The sequence below is a fragment of the Hyperolius riggenbachi genome, chromosome 10 (assembly GCF_040937935.1).
Source record: "Hyperolius riggenbachi isolate aHypRig1 chromosome 10, aHypRig1.pri, whole genome shotgun sequence".
Taxonomy (NCBI): domain Eukaryota; kingdom Metazoa; phylum Chordata; class Amphibia; order Anura; family Hyperoliidae; genus Hyperolius; species Hyperolius riggenbachi.
In genome coordinates this window covers 22,504,952-22,531,621 of record NC_090655.1, presented here as the reverse complement: position 1 = coordinate 22,531,621, position 26,670 = coordinate 22,504,952, and the positions used below count along the sequence as shown (strand labels likewise).

The 26,670-nt window shown below is 45.3% G+C and overlaps 1 protein-coding gene across 2 annotated transcripts in view; it reads left to right on the top strand.

Annotated features, from left to right (window-relative positions):
• The window catches only part of STK32C (serine/threonine kinase 32C), a 375,239-nt gene that overhangs the window by 201,459 nt on the left and 147,110 nt on the right, over window positions 1-26,670 (top strand). For both annotated transcript variants that reach the window (XM_068258163.1, XM_068258166.1), the window contains exon 2: window positions 5,931-5,986. In XM_068258163.1, the coding sequence (XP_068114264.1) occupies window positions 5,931-5,986 (56 nt within the window). The remainder of the gene's footprint in view (window positions 1-5,930; window positions 5,987-26,670) is intronic.

The following is a 26,670-nucleotide window of genomic DNA, read 5'->3' as shown; positions in this document are numbered from 1 at the left end:
GTTGCAGTGGTTGCTGGGAAGCTGGAAAAACGTACCTACTAAACAGTGGTAACCACATGTTCTACATCCCACTGTGTGTAACACAACCAAAAATACATGAAAGGATAGAAACAAATTGATAAAGTGTCACAATGTTCATATTTTTACTGAGTGGCATTTTGATCATATTTGGTTGGGAACTACTCGCAAAGAATTGACTGTACTTAATTCTAAGTTTATTATTTAGTGTTTTTATAGTGCCGACATCTTCTGCAGCGCTTTACAGAGTAAGACACATAGACAAGACACAGAACATTTATATCGCGCTTTTCTACTAACGTACTCAAAGTGCCAGAGCTGCAGCCACTAGGAGGCGCTCTATAGGCAGTGTTAGGGAGACTTGCCCAAGGTCTCCTACTGAATAGAGGTGCTGAACAGGCAGAGCCGAGATTCGAACCCAGGTCTCCTGTGTCAGAGGCAGATCCGCAACCATTACACCATCCAGAGTTCTGACAAAACTTGTAGTCCTTTCACTAACTGGTCCCTCAGAGGAGCTCACAATCAAATCCCATCGTAGTCTAGGGCCAATTTACAGGGAATCCAATTAACTTACCTGTATTCTTTTGAGGTGTGTGAGGAAACGTGTCCCCAGAGAAAAACCCATGCAGACATGGGGAGAACATACTGTACAAATTCTGTGCAGGTAATGCCCAGACAGGGATTCGAACAAGGGATGCATGACAAGCATGCTAACCGCTACACCACCATGCTAGTTTCTAGTCAAGATAGTTTTTGTCAAAATGATTGCTTCATCGTATGATGATATCTTTGTTGTGACCAAAAAAATTCAACATATGCTAATTGGGAATGATCAATGAGATGTGAATAATAATTTAGAGTTAATGCAGTATTATGCAAGTTTGTGCAACTTGAAAATGGACCAATTGAATTCTACAAGAATTGGCAGGATTTGATTGGTTCATTTTCATGCTGCATGAAAAATTGCATACATGATTTTGCATAATCCTGCATCCACTCTGGATTATTTGAACTTCATTGACCATCCTAGTGCTAATTAGCTTCACACAGGAGGCGAGAGATAACATTAGCAAGTCAAAGTCTGTAGCTGCAGATCAGTTTACCCAGCAGGTATGGTATGTACTCAGTGATTCGCTAAAGGTCCATACACACGTCGGATTTCCGCGAACGACGGGTCGTTTGAACGTCCCGTCCGCCCGCTAAATCCGGCGTGTGTACAGGCTGTCGTTCGCTTGATAAGGGTGAGTTTGAGCGATCCGCCCGGCGGATCGCTCAAACTCGCCCTTATCAAGCGAACTACAGCCTGTACACATGCCGGATTTAGCGGGCGAACGACGGGACGTTCAAACGACCCGTCGTTCGCGGAAATCCGACGTGTGTATGGGCCTTAATCCTAACTTCTGACTGCAGCTAATTAAGGCCCCTTTTCCACGAGCAGTCGAAGGGCAGTGAAAAGCCTCTCAAACTCTCACAACTGCTTACTGCTGCCTGGCAACTGTTTGCGGCTGCTTGGTAACTCCTTGCTGAGCACACGTTCAACTGCCTGTGGAAATGGACCCTTAAAGAGAACCTGTACTGAGTAAAAATATTTAAAATAAACACATGATGTAACTTCAAATGAACATTACATAGTTACCTGGCCATCAGTTCCTCTCAGAAGCTCATTATTTTCTTCTGAAAATAATCCCTTCCAGTTCTGACAATATTTTGTCAGATCTGAAATATATCAGTTGCTGTCAGTAAAATATCAGTTGCTGTCAGTTATAGCTGAGAGGAAAACTGATGTACCAGGTAATGTCCATGTTTCCCTATGGCTCAAGTGAGCGATGTTACAGTTTAACTGTGTGCTGTCTAGAAAGCTGTTATGGGTAATGGCCATTTTCAAAATGGAGGGCGGAAAATTCCCTTGATCACCGTGAACAAATAGGACGCGGGACAGGAGAAAGACACAGAGGAGTAGACTACATGGAAGGTAAGTATGTCTCGTGTATGCTTATTTTGACCTTTAATTTTCAGTTCAGGTTTTCTTTAAGCTAAGTACACATGGGGGACCGTTGTAGCTGGTCGCTAGCACACCGGGGACGTGTGCGCGACAGCTCGTCGCCAGGTCCCTCTGTGCAGCAGCCGTACACACGGCGCACAGAGGGACAGAGATGCAGCGAAAGCTGTTGCCGAAGGTTCCTCCCCCCCCACCGGAAGCTTCGGCTATGGGTTGCTATCGCTAGTCCGCATACACACGCTGTACGCGTGGCGGAATAGCGACAGTTGCGACGAAGTTGTGGCGACAGCCTTTGCCGACAATTGGCCGAGCCAATCGCCTGGCGACAGCTCTTACTAGCGTCGGTTCGTGGTTGTGGCGACAGTTGTAACCCGTGTGTATGTACCATTACATGTAAGGGCCTGTTTCCACTACACGCAGATTGGATGCAGAAAAACTGACTCCAGTGAATGCCTTTGGGAAAATCTGCATCAGAAAAATTGCGTTTAGTGAAAACAGGCCCATAGGCATTCATTGGAGTCAGTTTTATTGCATCCATTCTGCATCCAATCTGCATGTAGTGGAAACTGGCCCTTAGACTGTATTGACCATCACTAGTAACTACCGGTAATACAAGGATTAATACTGTATTTTTTGGGCTATAAGACTTACTTTTTCTCCCCCAAAAATGTATGTGTATGTGTGTGTGTGTGTGTGGGGGGGGGGGGTCACTGAGTCTTATAGTCCAAATACAGGAAGTTCCTGACTTGTGAAAGCTACCAATACAAACCTCCAACCTGCTGCAGTGTCAGGGTCTTCCTGTACTGTGCTCATGCAGAGGAGGACACGGTGACAAACTGGGGACACAGGGGCATAGAGTACACATGGGGGACAGAGGACACGGTGACACAAAAGGTACACAAGGGGGCATGAGGTACAAAGGGGGCATAATCCACAAGATGCCCCTTCACCATGGATGCACCAGGTTTAGTATATATATTTTTTCCCATGTTTTTTGTCCTATAACCCTAGATGTGTCTTATGGCCAGGAGCATCTTGTAGTCTGAAAAATACGGTAGTTTCCCAGAAACATCAGTAGAATTTATGTGGTAGTTTTTGTAACTCTATTTTTGTTTGTCATAATGGACTTGTGTACCCTGATGGCGGTTTTACCTTTTGATCTGCAATCCTGAAGCACTTTGGTTGGATCTTAAATCTAGAGTGAGTTTTTAGTGATCTCTTACAGAGCTGTGTTAACCTGCATTTGAATTCTTTCTTATGTATGCTTGCTTTGTGTGCTGTCTTTTTCAAACTTAGCCTGCCCTATTTTCCTGCATTTGTAGTCCTTTCTTAAATATTGGAAAGTCTAGAAGGCTCAACTCACCGGTTCCAGACACAGCTAATTGAAATCTACGTCTTGTCTGGAGACTCTTATCTCAGCAAGAGCGGAGATTTCTGTAGACCATTTTCTCATGTGGTCACTGCATTGTTACCAATTACATTGGCTCACGACCCACAGTTATCACAGAGAAAAACTGAAAAAAGGCTCTGGTCCTTAAAGGATAACCGAGGTAACAGAAAGAAGTTCTGTTAATCTTATCTGCTGTTGAGTGCCTTACAGTTTATCAGTTCTCTCTCTGTGGCTGCGATCCACAGCAGTGAGTTGCTGACTCCATCAGAAAGATCTGCAAGTCACGCTTGCCTGGCCCCAGTGGCATGCCTCCTTGATCACTCTCCCGTGGCCAGTCTTTACAAACTGCGCATTCGCAGAACACTCCCAAAAATGGGATCGCGGTCAATGAGGAGCATAGCCAGGGTGCTACGAGTAGGCAGGGGATGAGCAGGACTGCCAGGCAACTGGTATTGTTTAAAGGGACTCCGAGCTCTGAATAAAAATGAAATTGGTACTCACCTGGGGCTTTCTGCAGCCCACCGTAGGTCGGGAGGTCCCACGGCGTCCATCTGGCTCTTCTCCCAGGGCCTGGCCAGAACCCAGAAATGACTGCCCGGCGGCTCCCGGCAACACTGGGCCCGAGTGTTGGGCTGCTCCTTCCTCAAACATCACAGCTGTCGTCACCACATTACATTGCATTGATTTTGCAACTAATGGTAGTGAATGGGGCTTTTTCCATTCAATGCAAATTTTCATTAGCGTACGTACGTGTACAATGCTTTATGAGGAGACAAAAATGAGACGGGAGCCCCCAATAGTGTATTATTGGTGATGGATACGGTTAAGTAAATAATGAGAGATATATACTCACAAACATGGGTTGCCGAGATTCAGGCAACCACTATAAGCGCATATGGGGATGTTAACCCTGTCCCCACTCAGGTTAAAAAGTCGCTCTCTGTAGTAGGAAAAAAGGGTGTCCACACCCATCCACCAGGTGGATAACAATTGTAACGAAGGAACAGAGGCGCCAGTAGAATAAAAAAAGAACCGTATTAAAATCGGTAAAACACGGGGGGCAAGGGTGGACTTGCCTCCCCAATCATTCAAACACTACCACTGTGATCAAATGTATAGAAAAGCATTTAATCTGTACTCCAAAAAAACAAACAATTGCAACGCGTTTCGCGGGTCTCAAGCCCGCTTCCTCAGGCAAAACACAGGACAAGGAGCAGCTGTAAAGAAACAAAGACATAAAACACAAAAAATAATAAATAATAAAAAAAAATAAATAAAAAAAAAGAAAATAAAATAAAATAAAAAAATAATAATAATAAAAATAAATATAATACATCCATCAAATATGTACAATAGAGAACGCCATTATCTCCATTATCTATGTACAATAGAAGACACCATTATCTCCAATGCAGGGGGACACGACTGCGAGAATAGACATGTGCATCATGTGTAGATTCAGACTGAATGTCGATAGATGTCATATGAATATAAAACATAAGAATATACCTATATATATAAAAAAAGGGGGACAACATATATCTCCATGTATAGCGCTCCCATGGGATAGGGAGGAACTGTTTTACCCTTTAATTGATACCATCTGGTTAACCTGGTGTCGCCCACCTTACACTATTAGCTTGTATGTATATTGGGCCCCTCCTGTATAGGGGTCCCATGATTGAGGGCAGGGATATAATAATAAAAAGGACCTCAACATGGTGTCCCATAGTGGGGAGTCTCTTACCTCAGCTATGTGTAGTCGGAGCAGGGCGCCTCTGTAGCGTGTGGGCGCCGCGCTGTTCACTGTTATACTTTACACTCGTAATCTCCGTGCAGAGCTGGCGGGAGATTCGAACGGGGGGGGCGTGGTTGGTGTGCCCGAGTGTACAATGCTTTGTATAGGCAATGCAAATTTTTGTGTTGCCCGAAAATTTGCATTAGATCCTTGGTTACAGGAAGTTGTCAGCAGTCATGACTAAGCTGTTACTAGGTAGATTATATTATATTTAACTAACGCAAATTTTCACGTACGCAATGCATAAAAACGCATAAAATTTGCATGCAAATTTTCACCGATCAGAAAAATCTTATACTTTTTTTTTGTAGGCGAAAATGTCACGCTATAGTGGAAACGTTGCCTACCACTCCGCTTAAGACTCTGTATAGGTAAGGCTGGAGGGAGGCACTCTTTGAGGGAAGTTAGCCGCCTTTCCATCAGTGGCACCTGTAGGCACGTGCCTACACTGCCTTCTGGTAAATCCAGCCCTGTCTGTGATGACATGTTGTTGCAGCTTGACTACTTTCTCATACTGTCAAATCTTGTTATGAAAGGTAAAGAATATTAAAAAAAGAGAGAATACGCCAGTCTTCAGATATGAGCAGTTCCTGCTACCGCTCACTATTATTATTATTGATTGATTTTCCCTTTGCAGCAGTCAAAAAGATATAAACGCTCTAAAGATAAAAAATAGTTCCAAGTTTTCACAGTGTAATAACATCGTTTTGTTCTTTTTCTTACAGTGAACCTGGATCATTTTCAGATTCTGCGGGCAATCGGCAAGGGAAGCTTTGGCAAGGTAACGATCAATGTGATGTTCTTTTCTTCAGGAAATAAAGCGAGACATACGGGTGACTATAACTTCACTAATGATGTCACTTGTAGCCAGAGGAGACAGAACTCCTGCGGGACGGACGTTTCATTGTAACTCTCCTCTGATCCCATTTATCGTCCACCTCTCCAGACCTCACCGCACTCACCAAGCATTTCACTTCATACACAAACTCATTCTGCAACTTTTTGTATTATTGATATAATCTTAGGGAATCACCAACCTCTGACAGGTTATGCAACGATCTGTGCATGCAGACTGTTAAGCCCCATCTACACGACAGGATTCTTTGTACGATTCAGTTACGATTCTATTTACGATCCGATTAAAGCCGACCTGTCCAATCGGGATTCGATTCAATTCGATTTGCCATTGTTTTGCAATGGCAAATCGAATTGAATCAAATCAAATCCCGATCGGACATGTAGAATTTAATTGAATCGTAAATAGAATCGTAATCAAATTGTTCAAAGAATCGTATCGTGTAGATTGGGCTTAAGTGATTGCACAGGTAAAAAGCACTTGGCTAGAAAACTAGTTCAAAGTGGACCTGAAGATTATTTAAAAAAAAAAAATTCACTTACCTGGGGCATTTGCCAGCCCCCCGCAGCCGTACTGTGCCCATGCATAACTACATCTATCCGCCGGTCGCTGTCCACTGTGCATGCATGGCCAGCTGTCCTCGTCGCTGGGAAGCATCTTGCGCAGGCGCAGTAGAGATTTTATCATACTTCACCTGCACACGGTGCTCCTGGCTACGGGAGCACAAACGAGGATACAGGTGGCAAGGGCCATGCTGTGGCCGTCGACGTCCGCAGTAAAGAAATGGGACTGGGCGCAAGGGCTGTGGAGTCGGAGTTGGAGTCGGGGCAATTTTGGGCACTCGGAGTCGTTGATTTCATAAACTGAGGAGTCTGAGTCGGGAGTCGGATGATTTTTGTACAAAATTCACAGCCCTGTTAAGTATTAGACTAAGGAGTCGGAGTCGAGGAGTCTGAGTCAGAGCCATTTTGGGCACCCGGAGTCAGAGTTGGAGTCGGTGGTTTCATAAACTGAGGAGTCTGAAGATTTTTGTACCGACTCCACAGTCCTGCTGGACGGCACCAGGTGGCTGGGAGAAGCCCCAGGTAAGTGAATCTCTTTTTAAAAACAATCTTCAGGTGCACTTTAAAGGGGTTCTCTGAGGGGTGGGGGGTTGTAGAAAATAAAAACAGACACTTACCTGGGGCTTCTGTCAGCCCCCTGTAGCTGTAATGTCCCACGCCGTCCTCCGACGATCCGCCGTTCCCTGGCACCAGTCTAGCGCGGCGTCCCATCCAACTGTGGCCGTGGGCATCATCAGAAGCTTACTGTGAAGAGGGAACAAGAAAACTTTGTACTGTGCCTGCGCAGTAAGCTTCCGATGACACGAGCGGGAGCACGCATTATTCGTCTTGATAGACGAATAATTGCCCGATGCCGGCGGCGGGGAACGGCAGATTGGAGGAGGACGGCGCGGGACAGGACAGCTACAGGGGGCTGATAGAAGCCCCAGGTAAGTGTCAGATTTTATTTTCCACCAAGAACCCTTTTAAGTCAGGAGCTCTTTCAGCTTGGAATCTCTGTTTTATGTCACTGGCTTCCAGTCAGGGATTAGTGGTCTGGGTTGGGGGGCTTGAAAATCCAGGGGGAGAGGATCATTTGCAGACCTGTTATCTGACGGTACACTCCTGTCTCCTGTCTTGGCCTCAGTTGCGACTCGCACCAGCTTCCTAGCTCTGAATCTTTTAGATACATGCAGGTCCGCCATTTTTTTTAAATCCAGAATTAGTCATTGCCTGAGGGTAACTTTTCTAGCCTAGAGTCCACTTGCTCCTCTCCTCCTCTACTAGATGGTCCAATCTCCATGACATATGAGCTGTGGTTTCAAAAGCATCCGTCTCTCTCACAGGACAGACTAAATGTTTCTTGGGATGAGGAGGAATGGGAAACTTTTTGCGGCCTTGGCTAGCTCCTCGGGCCAACACCATTACCAAAGAACGCAGCTACAGGATACTGTATGATTACTTCAGGACGCCTGCCCAACAGGTTAAATGGGACCTTATAGCCTCAGATTTGTGTTTCCGTGAGGGTAATGCTCCTGCAGACCAGGCACACTGTTGGTGGCACTGCCCGTTGGTAACCGAGTTCTAGACAAGTTGCATTTCTTTGACTTCTGAGGTGTTGGTAGTGCATGTCCATCCGGATCCGTGGTCATCTTTGTTCCACAAACCCCATCACCAATTAAACACCAAAATAAATTTGTAACGCCTCCAAAACGTTGTTGGCCAAGATTTGGAGAGCCAACACACCTTGAGGGCCAAACTAATAAAGTTCACTCTAATTGTGGAGGCGATTTTCTCCAGAATATAGATAGAGAATGCACACCCTTGTTTGACAAAATCTGGGACACCTAGGCTGAATGGGCAGCACTTCATATCCTTTAACAGCTCTTTCCATTACAGCTGTTGTGTATATCCAGCACCTCAATGAAAGTTGTTAATTGCCTTTCCTGATGGCTTAACTTCAGTCTATGCTAGTACCACTGTACAGTTATTTTTATGTGATCTGTATCTATTCTGTGATTTATTTTTTTTTTTTTGGGGGGGGGGGGGGGGGGCATACCTGTTTTACATTTTATTATTATAAAACTATCAATAAAAAGAAAGTTGAAAAAGTGTTTGCACAGGAACAGAGGATGACTTTGTAGGAAATACTGAGAACCATACAATGGATTTTAACCGCTTCCCATCCGCCTAACGCAGGATAGCGACGGGACAGCGGCTCTCTCAAGTCTCAGTGCCGCCACATGGGGTCATATCGCGAGGAGCGGGATTTAATGGGACCTTGCGCACTCTCCCATCAGTAAACACAGTGGGCCCCAGCCTGCCAGCCAGCGATCGGGGCTGGCAGGCTGTTTTCTTTTCAGCATTCATCAATGCAAAAATGTATATAGCGCTGACATCTTATGCAACGCTGCACACAGTATAGTCTTGTCACTTAACTGTCCCGCAGAGGGGCTCACAAGCTCATCCCTGCCATAGCCATCTGTCTTTATGTATAGTGTATGTATCTTAGTCTAGGTCATACATGTCAAACTCCGGCCCGTGGGCCAAGTCTGGCCCTCACAGCCATTAAATTTGGCCCTCAAGGGGTTTCCCCACTTTGCATTATGTTTGGCCCACTTTAGACCACCAGCGAAGCTATATTGGAGGTGAAGCCCTAGAACACCAGGGAAGCCATACGGGAGAGGTAGGGAGAAAGCACTAAATACAAGAGAACTGTATAGGGGAGGGTGGGGGCTACTAGACACCAAGGATCTGTGTATGGGAGGGAGGGCCACTAGACACCAGATAACTTTATAGGGGAGGGAGGAGGACCACTAGACACCAGATAACTTTATAGGGGAGGGAGGTGGACCACTAGACACCAGGGAACTGTATAGGGGAGGGAGGTGGACCACTAGACACCAGGGAACTGTATAGGGGAGGGAGGAGGACCACTAGACACCAGGGAACTGTATAGGGGAGGGAGGTGGACCACTAGACACCAGGGAACTGTATAGGGGAGGGAGGTGGAAAACGAGACACCAGGGAACTGTATAGGGGAGGGAGGAGGACCACTAGACACCAGGGAACTGTATAGCAGTTCGAGGGGGGTAATTGGAAACCAGGGAACTTTAAAAGGTGGCCAGTAGACATTGAGGTTGGCCCACGGCTCGGTCCCAGAGTTCAATGTCGGCCCACTTTGTATTTGAGTTTGACACACCATGTCTAGGGCCAATTTGGGGAGGGGGTGGAGGGAATAAAAAAATATTTTGCTAAACTTTTGCTTTTTAATAAAAAAATAAAATAAAAATAGCAGCAGCAATCAAATACCACCAAAAGTGAGCTCTATTTGTGAGAAGAAAAGGAGGTAAAATTAATTTGGGTGTTAAGTTGTATGAGCAAGTAACCGTTAAAGCTGCGCAGTGCTGAATTGTAAAAATTAGCCTGGTCACCAGAGGGGTATAAACTTCTGGGGCTCAAGAGGTTAACTGCTTGCAGCCCCAGGACCAGCTAACGCCGATTGGCGTAAAGTCCTGGGGCAGCAGTTTGCAGGAGATCGTGCACACGCATCTCCTGCTTGGTGGACGGAGTGGAGCTCCGCCTTCGATCGCCGCTCGGAAGACTGTTACACGGCAAAACCGCCGTGTATTTACATGTACAGCGCTGCGATCAGCAGCAGCGCTGTACTGGGGACAGCCGTGTGACACGGCTGTCCCCCTGGGGGACAAGAGAGCGATTGGCTCTCATAGGCAGAAGCCTATGACAGCCGATTGCCGTGATTGGCCGGCTGGGGGGAGGGAGGGGGTTTAGAAAAAAATAAAATAAAGATAAAATAGCAAAAAATATAAAAAAATAAATAAACACAGGGGGGAATCGGAGAGAGCTCTGTTGGTGGGGAGAAATTTGTGTGCAGAGTTGTACGGCCCTGCAGCTGGGCCTTAAAGCTGCAGTGGCCAATTAAGCTTAAATTAGCCTGGTCATTAGGGGGGTTTAACACCATGGTCCTCAAGAGGTTAAAGTGAATAATGGTGTTTATTTACAAGTGTGTAATATATACATACCAGTATGTATCCACTGCACGCAACCCTGCCACGCAGCGCCGCACGCACGTGCCCACTCAGCTGCCCGTGCATGCATGACCATTACCCGCAGTGTGAGTGACCCCTCCCCTTCTCTCTCTCCTCCCCCTTCCTCACCCGCTAATTCAGTAGGCAGTTGTAATATGCATGCACAGCACTGCCTGCACCACAGATCCCAGAATGGGACTATCTAACTATAGCAAGTATTTACAAGGCAAAAAGACAAGCACTGAGCACAGATTCACACAACATGCATACGTAAATTTCATAACACAAGCAGCAGGCAAGTGTAGTCGGACTAACATAGGATCAATACCAGAATGTCAAACAGCGCACAAAAGAGTAGTCAGACAGGCAGAGGGTCAATACGGAGGAATCAGATAGCCAGGAACAGATGACCAGACACACACTGGCTTCAGGTAAAATGATCTGGTAGTTTACTGATGGACAAAGCAGACCTTAAAGTGGATCCGAGATAAACTTTTACTTATTGCATAATTGTGTTCCTTTCATATAGTTTATAGGGAATTCCTCAAGCCAAATACTTTTTTATTTTTGTTTTAATACTCTAATTCCCTATAAACTAAACAAGCCACGCCCACAGGTTTTCAGAGAACCAAGGCACTCTCAGGCAGTAGCAAGGGCTCATGGGAGCTCATACTGGGCAGGAGGAGGGGGAGGTATTACTAGTCAGAGACTTCAGAGGCCGAGAGGAGGAGGGAGGAGGACAGGGGGATTAGATTTTTTGCTCAAGATGCAGATAAGCCTGCCTCTGTGTAATGTTTACAAATATGGCTGCTGTCGTATCACAGGAAGAAATGATCATATTCTATTGAAGCTGTTTGCAGCTAGATTTGCTGTGTAAACTATCTAAACTTTAGATAAGATATATAGACAAGTTACTTGTTATAGTTAGTTTTTCATCTCGGATCCGCTTTCACTGCAGCGAAAAAAAAAAATGATGATACAGTGAATTGGTTGTGTAGTACGGATAATTACTAGAACATTAGTAGCAAAGAAAATATTCTCATATTTTTATTTTCAGTTATATAGTGTTTTTTTATAACATTGCATCATGCTCTAATATTTGCAGTTTACACACTACTCAGCACTCTAAATGATTTTACAGAGCAGTCTTGTGAACTTTTGAACTGTCTTCTACAGAGAAAAATACAATCTAGACAAAAAAGACAGTTGACATAATAAGCTTCAGAAGACGTAGCTCTCTGGGGCTGTGAAAGTCCTAGAGATCAGTGGTTCTTTTGCATAGATCACTGGAGTTTCTCATCTCTTCCTGTACTGGAAACAATATTAGACTTATGTCTCTGCTCCTAATGTTTTATTTCTTAGCTGTACTACACACGCAAGTCATTATATCATAAGTTTCTTTTCACTTCAGATTCCCTTTAAAGGACCACTATGGCAAAAAATGTTGAAATGTAAAATACATGTAAACATATTGTAATAAGTAGTATGTTTCTTCTAGAGTAAAATGAGCCATAAATTACATTTCTGATATGTTGCTGTTGCTTACAGTAGTTAGTAGAAATCTGAACTGACAGGTTTTGGACTAGTCCATCTCTTCATGGGGGATTCTCAGTATTTCATTTATTCTACGTTCTGTCAGATTTCTACTACCTACTGTAAGTGGCAGCAACCTAGGAGAAAAGTGATTTATAGCAGTTTACTCTGGGAGAAATTTACTTTTTTTGTTTTTATGTATTTCAATTTAGTTTTTTTTCCAATAGTGGTGCTTTAAATGTGCAGACTGATAGTCATGTGACAGCTCACAATTGTTCACAGGGTTTCACCTGCAAGTGGGCCAAAGAACTACATAGTTCCAAATGAAGAGAGGGACATCTGCCGGTGGACAGCTGAAGTCCATACAAAAGTACATAAGTGCTGCCACCAGCAGGAGACTTGAAAGTACAGTTCGGGACAGATTGTTACTGCCATTTGTATAACTCTGGGAGAAATTTCACTTATTTACCAGTGACGCCCAGAAATCTAATGCAGCGGTATTGGGAGCTTATAGAGTCACTGAAACAGGAAGAGATGGATGGTAGTAGTAAACTACTTTTCTGTCCTTCACCCTCACATATCCCAGTTGATCCATGGGATGGCAAAGAACCATTACAAAGTTTGGGCAAATTATCCTTTATGGGGAAAATATCCTTACCCGACTATAGGTGGCAATCAGATAAAATCCTTGGATCAACTGTGCAGGTAATGGGACCTTGCAATTAATAATATCCCATATACCAGATGTGGCCTCACAACAAGAGGAGTAGTACACTAGCATCTCGTAATTTTATTTTCCATTTTATCAGAATCGTTTATTGTGCCAAGCATGCCTGGTTTTGGATAGGACACTGTACAAAGCTCAGGACTACGACATAGAGATAGCAAGAGACATAGCATGCTGTTACCAACAGAGAGCAGCAGTAGCAACAGTGTCTATTTCACGCAAAGCACCGAATGGTTTAGTCTAGAGTAATAAGTCTAGAGTGATTTAGTCCAGCAGACCGGCAGTCAGACATAGCCCTGGCTGCGGCTATTTGGGGGGGGGGGGGGGGGGGTTGTGGCTCTGAGTATGTGGAGGGAGTTTAAGAGGCTGTCTGGCTCCGGCCTAAAGGGGGGGGGGGGCATCTCCACCAGGACAGCCAAACACAGCAACTCTTTCTTTCCCCGGCAGACGGCCTCTTAAACTCCCTCTACATACTCTCCCACATACACCTACACCCCAGAATTGTATTTGCTTTAGCTGCTACTGCTTGGCATTGAATATGGTTGTTTAACTTCTCAACCAAGTCCAAGTTTTTCAGTGCCGTCCATTTTTATTGGAGAAGGCTAATTGACCTTGTAAGGTCCACGCCTGTGCAGTAGCACGGAGCTGCTTGTGCACAGGAAAAAAACACCACTGCCCGGGCCATACATTGTGCTTTCAGAGTGCAGTCAAGTTCTTTCATGGAGAGGAGCAAGATATTTAAAACTAATGTTGTCCATTTTCAAAGGGTCAGAGTGCAGGAATAAAAGGGCTTCCCTCTACTGAGGTACATATTTAATTTTTTTTTTTGTGTGTGACTTCATGTACCCTTTAAGAAGAAGAATGCTCTGGGAGAAGAATTCCCCATAGCTAAACAGCCTAAGCTAATCACTGGAAGGGTGGGGCTACCTATTGATGTATACAGCAATATATGGATATAGGAAGGGTTTCTGATGCTGAAACTAGAATTCACTTCTATTCTAAATAATTTACTAAATATTACTATATGTCACTACAGGGCCTCTTTAAATGACACAAAGATTCTGATTGCTCCAATATTATTTCCGATTTCTTTGCACCAGTCTCCACGGTTTCCAGGTTTTTGATTTGGAGGACCATAAACATAGTAACTTTCTGCTTATGTAATGCAGCGATTACACCAGATGAACCTTCATGAGTTGAACCTCCTTCAGTGCTTCTGGGTCTCATTTTCTAGAACAAAAGTAAATAGAATATGTATTGGAATTTGATTTGACTGCATTCCCAGACTGTTGCTATAGCTACAATAACCAGGCTTTGCGGAATCTTACGTCATTTCTGAACCTATATATATATATATATATATAACTTCCCTGGAAAGCTTGCAATCTAAACGCTTAAAGAGGAACTCCAGTGAAAATAATGTAATAAAAAAAGTACTTCATTTTTACAATAATTATGTATACATGATTTAGTCACTGTTTGTCCATTGTAAAATCTTTTAAATCCCTAATTTACATTCTGGCATTTATTACATGGTGACATTTTTACTGCTGGCAGGTGATGTAACTGCTGCATGCTTTTTTGGCAGTTGGAAACAGCTGTAAACAGCTATTTCCCACAATGCAACAAGGTTCACAGAAAGGAAACTGCCAGGAGTACCACGGTCCTCACAGTTTCCTGTGGGAGGGGTTTCACCACAATATCAGCCATACAGCGCCCCCTGATGGTCTGTTTGTGAAAAGGAATAGATTTCTCATGTAAAAGGGGGTATCCGCTACTGATTGGGATAAAGTTCAATTCTTGGTTGGAATTTCTCTTTAAAAGTTTCTTAAACTAACGCTCCTGGCCATCGCCTCTGGGCATGCGCAAGTTTTGTTTGCGCATGCCCAGTTGTAGGAAGCGCTCATGCATTGAGGAGAAATCTGTGCACAAATGGTTTTACTGTGCATACGCGACCGTAGGCCTCCTTCACATTGCACTTCTGGTCTTCGGCAACACGTGTGGGAGGCAGGCACGCACGAACATCATAAGTGCATAGACTGCACTGTCTGATGTTCACACTGCATGTGTTCCGTACCAGTGCGGTGCGCGAATGCATGCTGCATGGATTTTTTCCCAAAATGCAGATCGCACGAGCATCTGCATTTGATAATGTGAACGAGGCCTACTCACGTGTCCAGTTAGGAAGCGCGTGACCACGTTCAAAAGAAACGTATTCAATTGGCGAGAGCTCAGTACATTTAGAGTACAAGTAGACTTGAAGTTATACAGCACTGACAGGGATAGGCTGACACCGGATAGTTGTGCTTTCTGGTTGCTTGAGATTTAATGTTAAAAATAGGCCTAGCTAATATAGTAGAACTCTATATACCATATTTTTCAGCATTTAAAGGGAACCAGAGATGAACGTTTCACACAAAATAAACATATCAGTCGATAGCTTGTAAAGAATAAATGCTCTACCTGATAATTTCGCCGCTCTGGTGTGCCTTTTTTAATGTTTTTTATCCATTATTGCTCCAGGAAAAATCAAATATGGCCGCCGGCTCATATCCCTTCTGCTTCCAGGTTATGAGGCGTTCTGGATGTGCTGTCTAGGTTATATGAGACTAGGCTGCTATCTAGGCTATATGAGAAAGGCTGCTGCAGCCGTTCATCCGTGTGCTTTCATTTTTGTATGATGTGCAGCTGCCTGTAGGAAGTGTCTCTCATAGGAATGAAACTGCAGTCATCATCATTATCTATGCAGACAGAGCACACAGGGATCATATTGCAGTCACACTTGTCTGTTCAGAGCTTCTCTCTCAGCAGGAGCAGCCCCTCCCATGTCATCACAGCTCTCAGTATGCAAAGCAGGAAATCTGAGCCAGGAGGTGGCAGGCTTGGGCTTGAAAAGACTCCACAGAAGAGTGACTCAGCTATAATGATTCCAGGTCAAACCTAGACTGTGCCAGTCGGGGATTCTTATCACAGCTGCTAATAGACTAATTAAGCAGATAAGAATGAAACTAAAAGCAGGGTAGGTGTTTACTGTCATATTTCCACTGATAAATGTAATAAAATACATGAGGGTGCTTCATCTCTGGTTCTCTTTAAGACACTCTTTTCCCCCAAAAAATGGAGAGAAAGAGTCTCTTGGTATTATATGCCTAATACAGGGAGTCCCCAACTTACAAAGGACTGCTAATAGGAGGAGACATCAGGGACTTCCTGTATTCTCCCCCTGTGTTCCCTGCTCCCCTGTGTGCCCCCCCCCTACACACACACACACATGCCTTCCACCTTTCCCCATCCCCCCAGTGCCAGCTTGGCTCACATCATCCAATGGTACTGCAGAGATTGCAAACCTCTCCTTCATGGCTCCCTTGGTGTCGGCTTCCGCTGATGACGTGATCTGCAGCAGCCAACACTAGGGGAGTCGTGAAGGAGAGGATAAGTCTCCGATTGCCACTGGAGCTGTTAGATGAGGTGAACCAAGCTGCTGCTGCAGGGGGAGCAGGAGCCGGAGGGGGGGGGGGTGACTAGGAGCCATGGGGAGGAACAGGAGCCGGAGGGGACGGGACTAGGAGCCATGGGGAGGAACAGGAGCCTGAGGGGACGGGACTAGGAGCCATATGGAGGAACAGGAGACGGAGGGGACGGGACTAGGAGCCATGGGGAGGAACAGCAGCCGGAGGGGACGGGACTAGGAGCCATGGGAAGGAACAGGAGCCATGGGGGGAGGAGGGCAAAGGGGGCAGAGCAGGCCAAAGGAGGACACATTAATTGGGGAATAACATCTACTAGACATTTCTGGAATGTAGACCAGGTTTAGTTTATATTTTGTACTCTCGTTTTTGCCCTCTAAACCTAGGTGCGTCTTATATTCTGAATCGTCTTAAACACCAAGAAACATGGTACATACCATGACTTCTGTATTTTAAATGTTAGAATCCTATAATTGAAAGTATATTAACCTGGGGGCAGCCATGGAACCAAACACAGCAGAGCCCACAAACAACCTAAGAAGTTGGCCTTCACCCCATTTGTGCCGGTTGGCTGAGACTGCTGGTTAGTTGAGTTTCCCAGAGAACGGGATCCTGCTGTATAGTCTGTGTATTATTACTCAAGCACAGCTAGTAACGGATTCAGGTTGTAATATATCCCCTTATTTCCAATCTGTAACTAGCTTCGTTTCCAGATCTGCATTCTCACTGTAAACACAAGCTGGGAATCCGACAGACCGAAATGATGCAGATTATAAATAGAGGTAAATTAGACCCCAAATGTCAACTATAAGAGGAGACCACACTATATTATTTAGTGCAATTATAATGCACACCGCGAGGTTTCTGAGCTGTAACTAGCTCTCTGCAGGCTAGCGCTGAGTCAATATTGAATATAATTGAGTGCGCTGTGATTATTGAATGCCTTGTGCTTGGCGCTGCTATCTATAATACAGTTTGCAAATTTAATTACGCTTTTACAATGTCGAAGTGAAATTATGCCGCAGTGAATCATGGTGTTTAGGCTGCTTTCTGTTTTGGAAACAAAATGCTTATTTTCTGATGGGAGGTACCTTCCAACGAGGCTCACACCTTCCCAGAGGAAAGCTAAATATTATGATTAATTCTCACACTTCTGATTACAAGTGCTTATTAACGTTTACATCTTTATTTTATGCGTATCAAGACAGATATCACTGGATTGTGCTGCCTAAACATTAACTTCTCTGCGACCGCTCCATGCCAATGGGCGTGGCCGTGGCGGCAGCCCCAGGACCGCCTAACGCCAATTGGTGTCAAGTCCTGGGGTTCTGTTTTGCAGGAGATCGCGCACAGGCTGCACGCGCATCTCCTGCTCGGGAGGTGGAGCTCCACCCCTCTTCACTCTCCGAGCGGCGAGACTGTTAGATGGCGTGATCGCCGTCTAATTACATAGTACAGCGCTGCGATCAGCAGCAGCGCTGTACTGGGGACAGCCGTGTGACACGGCTGGGGGGAGGGAGGGGTTTGTTAAAAAAATTAAAAAAAGACCGTAAAAAATGACACAAAAACAGATGAATATTTATTTAAAAATGAACAACTGGGGGGCGATCAGACCCCACCAACAGAGAGCTCTGTTAGTGGGGGGAAAAGGGGGGGGAATCACTCGTGTGCTCTGTTGTGCGGCCCTGCAGCTTGGCCTTAAAGCTGCAGTGGCCATTTTAGCAAAAATTAGCCGGGTCTTTAGGGGGGTTTACCACTGTGGTCCTCAAGTGGTTAAAGGGGGTTGTAACATCCAAAAATAGAGAGTGAACAATATATGTAACCCCCTTTTTTTTTTTTCTAAAAAAGGTTTTTTTTATGTAACCTATTTTTTTTTTTTCTTATAACCTGGTTTAGTTACCCTTGCAGAAACTGCAGCGCTAGTGGGATTTTTTTTCTTAGCTAACAAGCTTATGTCAGCATACAAATAACAGAAAGCTTCCCATTTTGGATTTTTTAGGGGGGGGGGGGGGTGTATTTTAATACCCAGCACCGGGTGCCAAATGCCCTAGGTACGCCACTGATCTGCTCCTCCTCAGTCTGGGATTCTTATCACAGCTGATAACAGACTCTTTTAGCAGTGAGGATAAAATAGAGAGCATGTGTTCTTACTGATATACATGGTAAAATACACAAGGGTGCTTCGTCTCTGGTTCCCTTTAAAGATGCATACCTTTTGCCATTCTACACCAAATAGTTTTCAATTGGAAACAAAGAAAAAGAAGAACTTCTGGGCACCAAATTGCATAAGGACGTCACCTTTAATTAATCCTCCCGACACCTTCAAAACATACATGCAGAAAATTCAGCCTAACAGCCGTTTCGCAGGATGACCTGCTTCTTCAGAGGCAGCACATACAAAGTTTAGTGAACACAACACGATATATATATAGAGAGACAATCAATACAAAGGTCTTACCCCCTGCCGCGAGTAGCCCCCACTGCCGAGCGCGCGCCAGAGTCTAGCGCCGCCCCGAGCCGGTCAGTCCGCCTGGTGGAGGAGGCACGCCCCCTTGTCTGGGGGCATGCAATGGGATTACCCCAAGCGTCACATGATTGGCATCACGTGAACCGCTTACCTCACTTCCTCCTGTCTTTGATAGGCTGCCGGTATCAGTGGGGAAGAGTCGCCGCACAGCGTTGCCCAGCAACTGGGCACGCTCGGGGGGACCTGCAAGACAAACATATAAAGTTTGAAAATTGAAAACATGAACACAAAAAATGCACAGTAGAGTGATCATTAGAGCATAAATGATGGAGCATATTAAAAACCATTTAAAAATGAGAGATCAGAAGCACTCCTACGGCTGACATTGCAAGCGCTAGCTCGCATCGCAGCATCTTAAAGGCTACTATAGACACCTCATGAGACCTGGAATCGAAATATAAATACATGCAACATATGACACAGCGCAAGTATCTGAATAGAATATAGGAATCAGGCTAAACAGGTTAAACCATATATCTTCAGTATTTGTCTAAGAAACACCAAAGTTCGTTTCTCTCATTGAGACCCATCCTGCCGCAAGCACCTGTGAGGGAGATTAATCTAGCCTCCGCTCTCCTCAAGGATTGATCCCTGGATCCACCCCTTCGTGGAGATGGGACAGTTCTAAGGCCACAAAACTTCAAACAATCAGCATCGCCCGCATGAACGTCCCTAACATGGGCAATGAGTCTACTAGCCTCTTTCCCAGTCTCGACAGACTTGTAGTGCTCCTGGAATCGGGTCTTGATTGGACGGGTGGTTTTGCCCACGTAGAACCGCATACAGGGGCAGAACACCACGTATACACAAAACTCCGTTCCACAATGTATACAGTCCTTGATCTGGACGGTGTATCCCCCCAACTGGATATTCTTGCAGGGCCAAAACTGCTGGCAATGACAGCAGTTGTGACACCGAAAGTTGCCTTTAGGTTTCGCGTTGGTTAGCCAGTCGGGTTCTCCAGGATCCCTGAATTCGCTTCTAACCAATCTATCACCAATCGTTGGTGCTCGACGGAAGGTTACCATTGCTTTCTCAGCCAAACGTTTTTCCCAATGTGGGCGACTGCGCAATTCGACCCAATTCCTGGATATAACACTACGAATTCTGTCTGCCATCGGAGAAAAGTCAAAGACAAAAGGGGCATTGGTCTTTTTGAGTCTGTCTTTTGAGGGAAAATCGGGATCACCTAAGGGGGTGTTCCTATTTCTTTTGCCTATACCTCTTTTCAAGGTGTCCTCTCGTCTACGACCATCGGCCTTATTAAAGGCTTCGATGAGTAAGGCGAGAGGGTACCCTCGGTCCAGGAGTCTGAACCCCAACTCCCTGCTTTGGGAAACGAAATCGTCTTGTTTGCTATTATTTCTTTTTAACCGTAGGAACTGGCTATATGGAATGCTGTTAACTACATGGCGAGGATGGTAGCTGTTGTAGGCCAAGATTGAGTTAGTGGAGGTGGCCTTTCTGAAACCCCTAGATAAGAGGCATCCCTCCTCCACATACAGTACCAGGTCCAAAAACTCAATCCTTAATCCACCCCACATGCCTGTAAAACGCATATTGAGGCCATTGAGCCCCAGCCAGTCAACAAACTCATGGAACAGTGGCTCACTGCCGTTCCATACAAGGAGTACATCGTCCACATAGCGATGCCAGGACACAATGGCGTGGCGATAGGGATTGGAGGATGGAAAAATATAATGGTCCATCCCAGTATGCCAAAAAGAGATTGGCAAAAGTGGGGGCCACAGAAGTCCCCATCGCCATGCCGGAGGCCTGTCTGTACCATTGATCGTCAAAAAGAAAGGCATTGTGAGTCAGTACATAGGACAAACATTGACCGATATAATCGACCCAATCAATATCCCTACCCTTCTCAACCAAGATCGATTTGACCACAGAGACTCCCAGTCTTTGGGGGATTCTAGTATACAGGCTCTCCACGTCAATTGATGCTAACCTGTAATGGTCTTTCCACTCAATCTTGGGTAGCAGCCTCAGGACGGCCAGCGTGTCTGCCAGGTAGGAGGGTATCTCCTCCAAGTAGGGTCTTAAAGTGTGTTCAAGATATCGGGATAAGGGTTCAGTAACAGATCCCCTGGCAGACACGATGGGACGGCCAGGGGGACACTCCAAGCTTTTGTGGACTTTAGGCAAAAAGTACCAAACTGGTTTCCGAGGGAAATCCGGAAACAGGCCTTCCCCCATCTTACGGGACAACCAACCCTGTTCGACGCCCTGTCTCAAAAGGGTACGTAGGGTTTTCATATATTGTGATGTGGGGTCCCTTCTAAGTTTTTCATAAAAGCCCTCAGGGCCTTCAAGCTGTCTCAAACCTTCTTTCCGATAATACTCCCTTGACATTAAGACCAAATTACCCCCCTTATCAGCTTTCTTGACCACTATCTGCTTGTTCTCACTCAACCAGTTTAAAGCAGAGGTTTCTTGGGGAGTTAAATTGGGCATGCTGTCAGGATAAACCAATGCTTTTAGTTCATCCCTTGTTTTAATATTAAAGGCGTCCAGATCTGTCCCTGGAGTGACTGGAAAATCTCTAGTGGATTTACAGGGAATAAAGGGTGGTCTAGAATCCACCTGTAGTTCATCAACTTGAAAATCCGGATTGCTTTCTTTCCATAACTCAGACAGATCTTTTAGGGCTTGCAAATCACCTGGAGATGGTGTGAACCCGAGTTCACCCACCTTGTCCCCAGAGGATGGACTAGAATCCACTGTAGGTCTCTGAAAGGTGGATATATTGAGGCGTCTCACTGCCCTGTACCAGTCTACTTCAAAACTGAAATTGTCAAACCCACAATTAATAGAATAGCCAAGGCCCTTTTTAAGGAGTGTATCACACCCCTCGGGTAGTGGAATACCTGACAAGTTGATGATTTGAAGATCATCCTTGGGCAGTCCTATTTCTTCCTCCAGTACCTCCGACCAGAGGTCTGTTGGTGCCACCTTACTTTCTTCGCTGGTGGTCTGTGGGGACTTTCTCCTTCCCCTCCTTGTCCTTCGCCTAAAGGGACCTTTGCACATGTTTGTGGGGTTGCTGGTCTTGGGCGGTTTGGGGTGCTTGGGTTCTCAGGGCTTGAGTCCGAGCCGGAGTCGGTGGTCCAATAGCCAGATCGTTTACGTCTTCTTTGGCCACTCCTACCCTTTGATGGTGTTCTTTTTTGTACTTGACCTCCACTTGAGTGCCAGTCGAACAAATGGCCCGTTCGGAAGTCCTCCTGATCACGTCTGAACTTCCTCAATTTCCTCTCCTTAATGTTGTCCTGGAGTGGTCCCAGGCGAATGTCAACTTTATTCACAATCTCAGTAAATTGAGTGGTGGTGGTAAGTTGGATTAATTCCTGTTTGCAAACATTTAATTCTTCAGATACTTTGTTGTATTCCTTTTCGCTACGATCTAGGACGATCTTCTGCAGCTTCAGCGCATTGTCTAGTTGTTGAGCCTTCCAGGTTTCCATGAACTCGACATCATCCTGGTACTCAATAGCTTCACTGTACTTGCGAAAGCCTCTTGCTGCAATTTGTTTATCGTGATATTTTTTGAGGGTTGCAACGGTCCAAAAAAGTTGCAACTCCTTCTCAGACAGTTTGATCAGTCTTTGTTCAGCAACTTTTACTCCAAGGGCTTTGCTGGAAGCAGTGCCCTTTGCAGTGTCAGTTAAGAAGGTCTGCCAGTCACTACGTCCGGCTTGCACAGCGGTACTCACAGAGGTCGTCTCAGTTGCAGGCGTTCCCTGGTTTCCTTCCACGCTGGTGCTCGGATTGGACATCTGTGCTCTGATTATAGGCAATCGTATTGGTACACAAGCAAAGAGAGAAATCGGCACTAGATAGGATCCTGGCAGGTCAGGGGATGCAGGTGCATGAAACAATTTGTGCCTCCAGTGGGTGATATATCAATTGGAAACAAAGAAAAAGAAGAACTTCTGGGCACCAAATTGCATAAGGACGTCACCTTTAATTAATCCTCCCGACACCTTCAAAACATACATGCAGAAAATTCAGCCTAACAGCCGTTTCGCAGGATGACCTGCTTCTTCAGAGGCAGCACATACAAAGTTTAGTGAACACAACACGATATATATATATATAGAGAGACAATCAATACAAAGGTCTTACCCCCTGCCGCGAGTAGCCCCCACTGCCGAGCGCGCGCCAGAGTCTAGCGCCGCCCCGAGCCGGTCAGTCCGCCTGGTGGAGGAGGCACGCCCCCTTGTCTGGGGGCATGCAATGGGATTACCCCAAGCGTCACATGATTGGCATCACGTGAACCGCTTACCTCACTTCCTCCTGTCTTTGATAGGCTGCCGGTATCAGTGGGGAAGAGTCGCCGCACAGCGTTGCCCAGCAACTGGGCACGCTCGGGGGGACCTGCAAGACAAACATATAAAGTTTGAAAATTGAAAACATGAACACAAAAAATGCACAGTAGAGTGATCATTAGAGCATAAATGATGGAGCATATTAAAAACCATTTAAAAATGAGAGATCAGAAGCACTCCTACGGCTGACATTGCGAGCGCTAGCTCGCATCGCAGCATCTTAAAGGCTACTATAGACACCTCATGAGACCTGGAATCGAAATATAAATACATGCAACATATGACACAGCGCAAGTATCTGAATAGAATATAGGTGTTTGCGGCAGGATGGGTCTCAATGAGAGAAACGAACTTTGGTGTTTCTTAGACAAATACTGAAGATATATGGCTTAACCTGTTTAGCCTGATTCCTATATTCTATTCAGATACTTGCGCTGTGTCATATGTTGCATGTATTTATATTTCGATTCCAGGTCTCATGAGGTGTCTATAGTAGCCTTTAAGATGCTGCGATGCGAGCTAGCGCTCGCAATGTCAGCCGTAGGAGTGCTTCTGATCTCTCATTTTTAAATGGTTTTTAATATGCTCCATCATTTATGCTCTAATGATCACTCTACTGTGCATTTTTTGTGTTCATGTTTTCAATTTTCAAACTTTATATGTTTGTCTTGCAGGTCCCCCCGAGCGTGCCCAGTTGCTGGGCAACGCTGTGCGGCGACTCTTCCCCACTGATACCGGCAGCCTATCAAAGACAGGAGGAAGTGAGGTAAGCGGTTCACGTGATGCCAATCATGTGACGCTTGGGGTAATCCCATTGCATGCCCCCAGACAAGGGGGCGTGCCTCCTCCACCAGGCGGACTGACCGGCTCGGGGCGGCGCTAGACTCTGGCGCGCGCTCGGCAGTGGGGGCTACTCGCGGCAGGGGGTAAGACCTTTGTATTGATTGTCTCTCTATATATATATATATCGTGTTGTGTTCACTAAACTTTGTATGTGCTGCCTCTGAAGAAGCAGGTCATCCTGCGAAACGGCTGTTAGGCTGAATTTTCTGCATGTATGTTTTGAAAGTGTCGGGAGGATTAATTAAAGGTGACGTCCTTATGCAATTTGGTGCCCAGAAGTTCTACTTTTTCTTTGTTTCCAATTGATATATCACCCACTGGAGGCACAAATTGTTTCATGCACCTGCATCCCCTGACCTGCCAGGATCCTATCTAGTGCCGATTTCTCTCTTTGCTTGTGTACCAACCAAATAGTTTTCGTTCGATTTCAATTTAAAAGTCGCGGTTGCCATCTTGGCTATGTTATAACTTCCGGTTCACCCCTGTCTTCTCTGTTAGAGAAGTGCATCACTGAATGAAGCAGGAAGTGACATGCATGGCCATTGCAAGAGGCTCCTCCAGAGGGGTCATAGCATGACTTTGTTGGAAGTCATCTGGCTTAAAGGCATGCCCATGAGAGGTGCTCGGAGTCCCTTTAATGGAAGCACCGAAACGCATTAAAGGGACTAATTCAGCTGAACTAAACCTGAACTGAAGCCAATTCAGCCAAGGCTACGGCTTACCGATCTTCCTCTTTGCCTTATTCATTTATTAACTCGAAACTTATAGCACAAGAGGTGAAGGAGACTGCAGCGGCTGGATCTGCTGAGAAAGTCTCCTGATCACGTGTTTCAGTTGTGTTATGTAGTGCCCATATATAATGTATAGCGCAGTGTATTATCCTGGCACGTTACAGAGTACAGTAATAGTAATAAATCTCCCAATGGCAGCCTCCTGCCATCTGCCTATTCCGTAAGTGCTGGAAAACTCCCAGCATGCCTTAGTGGCTTACAATGCGAGACAAAAGTGTGTTGGAGCCACTAGACCTGGCTGTGTTAACTCTGTAGCATATAGCGAGATGCAAACCAGTGTTTCATGGCAGATCGGAATATGATTGGCCACTGCGAGGCGACAACAAGCACAATTTTTATTGACGTATGATTGATATGTTGGTATGATTGCTATGTGCCACTTGCTGTGCAGGGAGGATTGGCATCGATCAGACGTTCTATGTGGAAACTTGCAGCTCCCAGGCTGTCTGGCCACAATCTATGCAGGGATCAGGTGCGCTTCTGGGCGTTGCTCAGAGTTCTACAGCGTTTTTATGATTGTGAAGTTTGTATGCTACTTTTGCCAGTGGATTGAAGAGAAACTGTAGCCAAGAATTGAACTTCATCCCAGTCAGTAGCTGTTACCCCCTTTCCTATAAGATATCTTTAACTTTTCTCAAATAGATCATCGGGGAAAGGGGGGGGGGGGGGGTGGCTGATATTGTGGTGAAACCCCTTCCACAGTGTGATGAACCTAGGTCCTGACATCACACTGTGGGAGCCTTATTGCATTGTGGGAAATATAAGCAGTTTTCAACTGCCAAGCAACCAGTATCTGTGCATATGTATATCTATAAAAATAAAACCTTTTTAGCCTATCGCATTGTTGGGGGTGTGTGGTAATCGATAATGTTAGATGGTGCTGCCTAGTTTTTTTTTCTTGTCTGCCAGTAGTAAAGATGCTGACCAGCAGGCTCATTGTGGATCAAACCTGAACAAATTACATGACAAATATCAATCATTTCTTGATCTCTCTATTTTTTTAACTTCACTTTGCTACGTATTGATTTGTTTTGGCCCCTTTTCGCTAAATTTCCTCTTTAAGCTGCACCTTGTTATGAGGTTGAATCGATAAGTCTCTTTTTCTTTATTGCGTTTAACCTTTCTCAGAGTAACTGAACAGCGGCAAAGAGAATTAGCATGCTGCTACGGGGCGAGTTCCTCTGCGCTGGGGTTTCTTTGCGCTGATTAAATGTGCTGGGTCTGTGGCAGGGCCAGACTGTCGACCTTCAGTATCCGACACAAGGAGCATGCTTAACAGTCTACCATTTACACTGGGGAAGTTTTTAAAGTATTTAATCCTATACACAACAATTAGAATCGGGTGGCCAACCATTAATTTCGTAGCACCACTCAGATTTCTGAGGAGAGATTCTGGTAATACACTTCCAGTAACCACAACAAAAAATTAACCTTCCTCTCTTCAGGTGCTATAACAAAATTTGTTTATTGATAACATGCAAAAATTCCCAGCAATTGTCAAATGGAACCCTCCCCTAAAAACCATTAAAACCAATACTGGCAAGTACATTGAGCTCTTCTAAACATCTCTTCTTACTTCTCCCCACTGTCCTAGTGATGGTAACTTCCCAATAATGATCGCCCAGCCACAGCCTATGCAGATCACACTGGTCCACCAATCACTATCTGACATATGTGGGCACACCACCAGCGCACACCGCGAGGCCTCCACTCACACACTGCTAAATGGCCATCTAAACTATTTGCAAGATGTTGATTCTAGGCTGTTCCCCCAGGGGCCTCCTCTCCAA